General features: G+C 43.8%; 1 protein-coding gene across 3 annotated transcripts in view; it reads right to left on the bottom strand.

Moving 5' to 3' along the window:
- ZBTB49 (zinc finger and BTB domain containing 49) overlaps window positions 1-9,381 on the bottom strand; it is a 29,149-nt gene that overhangs the window by 18,159 nt on the left and 1,609 nt on the right. Inside the window, exons 2-4 of one of the 3 annotated variants that reach the window (XM_003800185.3) lie at window positions 5,584-5,726; window positions 2,420-2,590; window positions 829-1,928 (exon numbers count right to left, since the gene is read on the bottom strand). In XM_003800185.3, the coding sequence (XP_003800233.1) occupies window positions 829-1,928; window positions 2,420-2,571 (1,252 nt within the window). In that variant the 5' untranslated portion in view covers window positions 2,572-2,590; window positions 5,584-5,726. Of the gene's footprint in view, window positions 1-828; window positions 1,929-2,419; window positions 2,591-5,583; window positions 5,727-9,381 lie in introns of those variants that run through there. The other 2 variants (XM_023519315.1, XM_012811622.2) reach the window with 2 other exon arrangements.

Below are 9,381 nucleotides of genomic sequence, written 5' to 3'. Positions count from 1 at the left end.
CTCCTGGGCTTAAGCGATTCTCTGGCCTCAGCCTCCCAAGTAGCTGGGACTATAGGCACCCGCCACAATGCCTGGCTATTTTTTGGTTGCAGATGTCATTGTTGTTTGGCAGGTCCAGGCTGGATTCGAACCTGCCAGGTCTGGTGTATGTGGCTTGGCGCCTTAGCCTCTTGAGCTATAGATGCCGAGCCAGCTTACTCTAATTCTAAGAAGACAACTAAATATAGCTCATCTGTTTTAAATTAACTTGAAATTTTGATCGAAATAACTTACTGTCCCTTTTTAGAGATGGATAGTTTATCATATTTAAAAAATTGAAATAGAGCAGTGCCCGTAGCTCAGTGGGTAGGGCACCGGCCCCATACACTGAGGCTGGTGGGTTCAAACCCAGCCCGAGCCAGCTAAAATAACAATGACAACTGCAACAAAAAAATAGCCAGGAATTGTGGCAGGCACCTGTAGTACCAGCTACTTGAGAGGCTGAAGCAAGAGAATCGCTTAAGCCCAAGAATTTGAGGTTGCTGTGAGCTGTGATGTCACAGCACTCTACCGAGGGCAACAGCTTGAGACTCTGTCTCAAAAAAGAAAATGAAATAAAAGGTAGGCCATCTTTTAAAAGTGGCTCTTTAAAACTATTTCTAGAACTTTAAGTTAGATGCATCATCAAAAATACAAAATAATGTATCTAACGTCCTTTGATTTTTGTTTAAAAACATCAACGACTTCATCAAACAATAGCAAAGCTTTTTATGAAAACAAGAACAGGCAATGGTGTTCAAACTCTGTGTTCCTTCTTCCCCTTTTGCCTGTGGTACTGAATGAGTGTACCTGTATGAGACCGTTTGTGAAGCTCCAAGTTGCTCGGGTGTTTGAAAGGTTTCCCACACAATTCACACGCGTACTGTCTCTGTGAAAGAGTCTGGCACTGGTCTCCCAGCACCGCAGGGTCTTCAGGTCTCTCCATTTCACTAATGCAATTAAAATTCTCACAGTGGACAATTTCTTCACTTTGTTTTTCTTCGAAAGGTTGGCTACTACCTTTCTCTATGAGATTCTCATCAGCAGATTCCATCCTTTTTGTTGAGTCATCATCCAACCTGGGTTCTGATCCTTGTTCCGCTGATTTCTGTGACTTTAGGAAATTTAGTTTTTTCAGGTGAATGGCCTTTTTGAGCCTCATCTGCTTGGTAGGTTGTGGGCATGTGGTGTCTGACTCAGGGTCTGGGGTAGAGTCACTCAAAGGCTGGGCCAGGAAGTTGGAAGGCAAGTGCTCTGAAGACTCCAGGATGCACTGGGAATGGCCAGCAGCACATGGCTGGCTTTCTACCGCAGTGAGGTCTGTGGGGGGACTCAAAGTCAAAGGCTGCTCAACGACTCGCTCGTGGCTGGGACAAGCAGTATCTTTATAGTACTGCTTACTGTAAAAGTTTCTGAGTTTGTAATAGTAACTTGGCTGTTTGAAAGGCAGGTCTGCACAGCTGCCATCTAAAGTGTCAGAGGTTTGTTTTGCTATTTCACTTGTGGAATGATGAAGACTAACTGATGGTGGAGCATGAGAATTTGATCCATCTAAAACTTTATTATGCTGTGCATCTGCAGAACACTCTTGCAGTAAATGCGGAGGGTAGTTTTCATTCACAGCACAAGTAGCATCAGAGGTGAGAGAGCTTTGCAGGGAGAACATACTATTACAAGACATGCCAGGAGGCTGTTCTACAGTGGCTGATTTTAAAAATGTGTGGCACAGATTCAGGACATTTTGAACTTGCAAACACTGTGCTGTATCCAGCATTATTTGTATATTGTCCTGGTTGAGATCTAGATGAGATGTGTACATGAAGTCCAGGATCTGTCCTATGCCACTAACATTTTTAATATCCAAGTGAAAAACATCATTCTTCTGGCTTGAAGAATTCTGAAAGAGGCTCCTGATAAAAGGAAGGATATGTTTATTGTGTTAACCATTTACACATTCTAACTTTTTACCATGGCATCACAGCTCACAGAAACCTCAAACTCTTGGGCTTAAAAGATTCTCTTGCCTTAGCCTCCCAAGTAGCTAGGACTGCAGGTGCCCACCACAACGCCCAGCTATGTTTTGTCGTAGTTGTCATTGTTGTTTTAGCTGGCCCATGCCACGTTTGAACCTGCCAAACCTGGTATATGTGGCTGGCTCCCTAACCACTGACCTACAGGTGTTGAGCCCAAATTCATTTTAGTTAAGAGCTTCTTTTCCTTTCAGATTAATCTCAACACAAAAATAAAAATAAAATAATTAAATTTTTTGAAAGCTTACAAAATCCAATGATAAAAACAGTGAAATCCAAGGAAAAAACAAAATGTGGCCAAAATACTTCCATACTAGTCCTCCTCCCCCCCCCTCCCCCCCATTTAGGAGAATGAAGTCTAAATTGCATACCTAAAATACTGGCTAAATGCTGCTAGGACATTTTTATGTGCTTTAAAGCAGACTCCTTTCACCACCAACATACAGTCACAAAGCAGGCCTTGGATCCGCTGCTCGTGCAGTTGTTGGAGGAGATGGCAGCTGTGGGTGGCAACAGAGTCCATGCTAAACCAGTCAAGAGACCTACAGCAGAGAATGCACAGAAAACAGATGTTATTAACGACATTGTTGGAGACTACATGGTGCCCAAACCCACTGACTGATCTGTGCTTCCCTCTGTGATCCTCTATCAGTTGGGGTCTCTCACACACACACCCCGTTTCTGAATCATCTGGACCAGTGGTGTTTAACAGAACTATGCGACATGATAGAAATGTTCTCTGTCTGCACTGCTCAAAACAGCATGTGGTCGCTGAGCCTTGACACATGTATATAGCTAAGGGACTGAAACTTTAATTTAATTTATATGTAAAAAGTCACCATGTTTGATGGTGCAAACCTACAATATGACTATGACAATACTATATGTACTTCTCTTATGTCTACTTAGGAATATATCAAGTTAAAAATAAAATAAAATAGTGCACATATACAAAGATGTGTAAGGTAAAAGGCAACTGGTTAAGATCAAATCCGTATTTACTGACTACCTGAATTAGAAGTTTGGGAAAATTGGAAGCCAATTTGAGGAAACAAGTACAAGTCAAAATACCTAACCTCTTGGGAGGCTGAGGCAAGAGAATTACCTAAGCCCAAGAGCTAGAGGTTGCTGTGAGCTGTGCTGCCACAGCACTCTGCTGAGGGCGACAAAATGAGACTCTGTCTCTTAAAAAAAAAAGAACTGTTTGTCAAGTCTTAGGTGCTTGCGAGAGTTCTTTCCTAGTACAGGGATCAGCCCTTGGTGATGCACGTTTTTGACCAGGCTATCATTTGGTCATTAAATTTGTTTATAATATCCTTTGCCATAAAAAAAAAAAAAATACCTAACCTCACTAGCACTGAGGCAAGAGGCCTCACAAAGCAGCACATCCATTCATTTGTGCTTTTGTCCTTCTTGAAGGTACTTCAAGCAGAGACCTGAAGGAAGTATCTACAAGAGAATGAGCCATGTGTGCAGTTGGGTAAGAAAGACTCGTGATCAGGAAGTCTCTGAGGCACCAGAGCTCTGGGCCTGAGCATGTGGCTGATTAGCACTAGGAAATGACATCCTGAGTGGGGAGGGGTCAGGAAATGTCCAAGGTTCCAGGCTTAAGAACCTGGACTCTGGCTCAGCATGAGATGGGAAGCTGTTATGTGGACACTGAAAATCATTCAGTAGCTATTTACTGGCTGACTACTCCATGCAAGGCTCTAGGGCTGCAAAAACTAATGAAATGTGCCTGTCACAAGCTCATGAAGATTAAATTCTAGTGAGGGAAATACACACAAAATAGTACATGACATACAACTGAACAAACTTGTTACAGCCAGGCACTGGGATCCATACGAGAGTAAGCCCTGGTCTCTAACATTCAGGACACAGTCTAGCAGGGCATGACTTATGGGAGAGAAATAGTGGCAAGAAATGACATCAGAGTGGGACAAGGCTATGGAGGTTAAAATGGCAGTCTGGAGACACTGAAAATCTCAGAAACCTTATCTGCTTTCTTTGCTTTCATTCTCAGACTTAAGAATTGCTGAAAAGGTCACTATACCACTAACCCAAACTCTAAGCTTTTTAACGTGGCCCGGATCTCCAGGCGTTATCTATTACTATTGCCTCCAGCATGTGCCCAACTACCCATGTTCCCAAACCAACTATGTTCTTGGCCAGGGGGTTCGAGCCCTCCCCCACCACTCATCAGCTATAACTCTGGGCAAATCACTTCTCTATCCTCCTTCATTCCCCTGCCTCACAGGTTACTGTGGTCACCCATGAAAACATTTAGAATGCTGTCTGGCATATATAAATACTCTGTAAATGTCATCTGAGGATCACCCGAGGATCCTGTTCAAAATGCAGATTTCTGGCTGGTACAGTGGCTCAATGCCTGTAATCCTAGCACTCTGGGAGGCGGTGGCAGGTGGATAGCTTGAGCGCATAAGTTTGAGACCAGTCTGAACAAAAGCGAGACCCTGTCTCTACTAAAAATAGAAAAACTGAGGCAAGAGGATTGCTTGAGCCCAAGAGTTGGAGGTTCCTGTGGGCTATGATGCCACGGCACTCTACCCAGAGTGACAGCTTGAGACTGTCTCAAAAAAAAAAAAAAAAAAAATGCAGATTTGCGGGTAGTGTCCCAGAGCTCTGTTCTGTCAGTCTAGAGTGGGGCCTGAGTATCTGCATTGGAAGCAACCAGGTGATTCTGGAGCAGGTGGACTGCAGACCTCTGCCTTATACTTGCCCTCTTGCTCCCCAAAGCCTTTGGTTCTGCTACTTTCTGTCCTAGGAATGCTTTGCTCATACTGACCTCCAGCCTTCCAGCTCAGGGCTCAGCTGAACTGTCACCTACTTTCCTGCCATTCTTAACACGTTCCCCTCCCCATTCCCCCCCACCCCATGAGCTTTAGGGTCACTCTGTGACCTCACAGAACCCGGGAACATACTTCTGAAGGATAACTTATCACAGTGTTCCTTCTCTGGTGTCTACACACGGTGCCCCATTATTGGTCATCTTTGGCTGGCACACAGAAGATACTTACACACTCCAGTGCTTATTCATACTGGTTAGCAATGTTCTAATTTACACCTTTTTGTCCCTTCCCTCTCCATTCCCCTCAGGGGATACTCTCCTTCACCCATAAAAACGACTGTGACTTTGACTTCACAAAGAAAGCTGGGCCCAGGCTCGGCGCCTATAGCTCAACCGGCTAAGGCGCCAGCCACATACACCTAAGGTGGCGGGTTCAAATCCCCAGCCCAGACCCACCAAACAACAATGACGGCTGCAACCAAAAAATAGCCGGGTGTTGTGGTGGGCGCCTGTGGTCCCAGCTACTTGGGAGGCTGAGGCAGGAGACTCACTTGAGCCCAGGAGTTGGAGGTTGCTGTGAGCTGTAATGCCACGGCACTCTACCCAGGAGGACAGCTTGAGGCTCTGTCTCAAAAAAAAAAAAAAGAAAGAAAGCTGGGCCCAAGAAAATTTGATATAACCTGAGTGCCTTTTACTTCTCTTCTCAGCTCCAGATTTCCCACTCACCCTGCCTTTATTCCTTGCGCTTCCCAGGATGAAGAGGGCCTCCTCCTTTCCACAGCAGATGTCCTTTCCAGCCTCCCCCAGCACCCTGTTGCATCAGTGAAGCTTTCATCGCTTTATCCTCTTCTCTGTTGGCTTGTTGGTTCCTACAACACAAGATTACCCCGCGTTGAAAACAAAGCAAAACAAGAATGTCATCACAGTCCTCTCCTTCACACTCGTCAACATTGCAATTTGTGTGTCCCACTCTACTTTGTCAGGACTCCATTGTCACCTTGTAACCTTGCCGCCACTTTCTATGCTGAAACAGACTTTCCCACAACCCACTTTTCTCAGTCTCCACCACCCTCCTCAGCTTTCCTGCAATGCATGGTAGTACAGTCCAGCAACCCCCACCTTGAAATTCCTCCTGCTCATCCTACGCCCCCCCCACCTGTTCCATCCCATGCTATGAACATCTATGTACCTTAAGGTGCACAGCCTTAGCCCTCTCCTCTTTCCCTTGATATCACTTTATACTCAGCTTTTACCTGTTCTAAATAGATAATTCTCTCTACATTCAAAGCTTTAACTTTAGCCACCAGTTTCAAATCTCTACCACTCTGCTAAACATCTTTACTGGCATGTCCCCTCAACTCAGAATCTCTGTACCTCATCCCACATCACCTCACCCTTCAAACCTGTACCTTGTTCCAATTCCCCCATCTTTACAAAAAGCTTAGTTTCTAATATGTGGAGTCTGGGGGTATTGGCACAATCTCCTGGTTTGAGATAAGGGCAGGATTCAGAGAAAAGTGGGACTAGACATGGTGACACCTATAAAAAGCAATACCAAAACCCTAGGATAGACAATATTGCTCCAACAAGAATACAGAAAGAGAGACATTATGATAGGTGATAACCACTGGTTATCAGTGCTGGATTCTCAAGGATACTGCACAGCCACATGAGTAAGTAATCAGTTTCCTAACCCTGCCCCACTGGTTACTTGAAAAGGCTTCTAGGGTTATTATTATTATTACTGTTGGCTATCATTTGTTGACTACTTACTACAGATCCATGCTAAACATATCCATTAACCCAAACAATTTAACAAGAACACAATTAACACCATTTACAAGAGAAGAAACTGAGAAATGAGTTTAAGTAACTTGTCCAACACCATAAAACTGTTATGTGCCAAAGGCAGGATCTGCATCCTGGTTTCTAAATCCTGGAGTCCATGCTCTTATACTACGTTTTCTCCCACAGGAAAAAAAAAGACATCAGAAACAAAACACAAAACCCACCTCCACAAACTTAAATGCTAAAATGCAGCAAATATTCTGACTCTACATTAGATATTTTCTACTTCTACAGAAATGATAAAGGAAAAAACTGTTCGGAATGACACTCAGCTGTTTTACAATTTGCTTTTATTATAAAAATTATACCTATTCTGTATCATCTTGTAGTTTTCTAAATTAATTCATGATTCCAACTCTGTACACCCCCTCTGATAAGGTTATAAAAACTTCTGGAAAAAGAATTTGTATCTTATGTGTTTCCCTGTACATAACAACTATAAACAATAAAGTATTCTCTACCTAATAATAATGACAAATATTCTTTTTTCCTATATTCCTATAGGTATCATCCTAAGGCTGTTACATTAACTCATTTAATCCCTGGCTTGGTGTCTATAGCTCAAGTGGCTAAGGCGCCAGCCACATACACCAGAGCTGGCAGGTTCGAATCCAGCCTGGGCCTGCCGAACAACTCATTTAATCCCCATAATAAATGTAAAATAGTTTCTATTATTACCCACATTTTACAGATGAGGACAAGGAATTTGGGTGGATTAAAGACGGCCACAAATTCTGTGACGTTCCTCCCACAGGGTGCTGGGGTCTAGGCCTCCTCCCCTTGAATCTTAGCAGCTGTATCTTATCTTACAGAACACAGTAAAAGGACAGCTATAAAGCTGTGCTCATTTCCAGGCCCAGGTCGTAAACTTCCACTTCCCATCTTTTGGAACATCAGCTCTGGGAGGCCTGAGCTACTTGTAAGATGCCCAACTGGAAGGAACACATGGAGTGAGACAAGGGTGCAGATGGGGCCAGCCTTTCAGCCACTCCTTCCAGGGAAGCCATCTTGAACTCTCCAGCATAGCCCTCCTCCAGCTGAATGCCATTGAGTGATCCCATCTGACACCATATGGAACTAAGAATTGCCCAGTTGACACCGACCTGGATTCCTGACCCACAGAATCATGAGATAAAATAAAATGGCTTTTAAGTCACTATATTTGGGGGTAGTTTGTCACACAATAGATAACCTGACTTGGTACAGAGAGGATAGTCACACAGCTAATAAGGAAGAAACAAGGGCAGAGCTGGGGATCAATCCCAGGGAATCTGACTCCAAAGCCCACATTCACAACCACTACTCTAAATTGTTACAAATGGACAAAGTCCTCCCTGTCACTGGATTAACCGGCTTTCCAGTCTGCCTACGCTGGATTGTCCAGCTAATCCTGCAGACGGTTCTCTACAACTCAAAATTATATCAAGGAAGAGCTCAGACCAATATGAATGAAGGGAATTTAACGTCCTTCTAAAGGGAACAAGAGCCAGAAGGGAATTTTAACAGGCAGAGAAGGCACCTAGAGCAAAAAACTGTTCTGCTTGATCAGGGAATTCTACCAACTAGTCAAATACCACTGGATAGAATTTGTGAAAGTTTTTTCACTGGAAAAATTAACAGATCACTTCTCCAAAGATACAGAGTTCACGCACCTCGGTATCAAGCTTGCTTTAGAAGGAGCTGAGGGAGTCTTTGCCCATCACACTTTTCAAATGGCTTGCCTCAGCTGCTCACCCCACCCCAAGGACAAAAGCACTGGCTTCAAGGAAACTAAACCTTTTCTTAGCTTTATACTGACGCTCTCATATTAGGAAGGCCAATTCAGTTAAACAGATACTGTGTGCTTACTATGTACAAGATATTGTGAGGGTGGAATGCTGATAAAATCAACAAAATATGTTCCCTGCCCTCCAAAGGCTCTGTGACTCAGTCTTCCATCATTCACTTAACTTAATGCCAGGCATTGGGGACACAGTGGTGAACAACTCAGATCTGGTCAAACCTAACTTCATGAAGCATCAGTCTAGGGACGACAAGAAGAAGTAGAGTACCAGTTATTCAATGGAGGAAGTAGAAATTAATTTGGAGGGGAGATAAAAGGGAAACCTCCTTGAAGAAGAGACAACTACACTGAAACCTGAAAGATGAGTTTGCCAAAGGATGACAAGAGGGCTGCTGCTATTTGAGTTTTCAGGGGGAGCAAATGGAAAAAAAAGTAAGTGAAGTCCAGGGTATATGTGCCCTACACAACAAAACAAAAAACAAAACACCTGGAGCACTCTGCTTTTCAATCTTTTGGCCATTCTGCTACTTCTCTTGGAAAATATTGTCCTTGTCCAGTCTAGTTGAATAACATTGGTTATGAGTTGAATTGTGTTCCCCCAGTACCTCAGATTGTGACTGTATTTCAATATCAGGCCTTTAAGAGTAGTAAAAATGAGGCCATTAGAGTGGGCTCCAGCCCAATCTGACTGACATCCTTCTAAAAAGAGAACATACAGATACAAAGACACACCAGAGATGTGAGTGCACCAAGGAGAGACCATGGGTACACACAGCAAGGAGGTGGCCATTTGCAAACCAAGCAGAGAGACCTCAAAAGAAACCAAACCCGGCTCGGCACCTATAGCTCAACCGGCTAAGGCACCAGCCACGTACACCTCAGGTGGCGGGTTC

The sequence above is a fragment of the Otolemur garnettii genome, unplaced genomic scaffold, assembly GCF_000181295.1.
Source record: "Otolemur garnettii isolate 467f Iridium unplaced genomic scaffold, OtoGar3 scaffold00171, whole genome shotgun sequence".
Classification (NCBI taxonomy): domain Eukaryota; kingdom Metazoa; phylum Chordata; class Mammalia; order Primates; family Galagidae; genus Otolemur; species Otolemur garnettii.
Note: the sequence above shows the minus strand (reverse complement) of the source record. Positions and strands in the feature narration are given on the sequence as shown.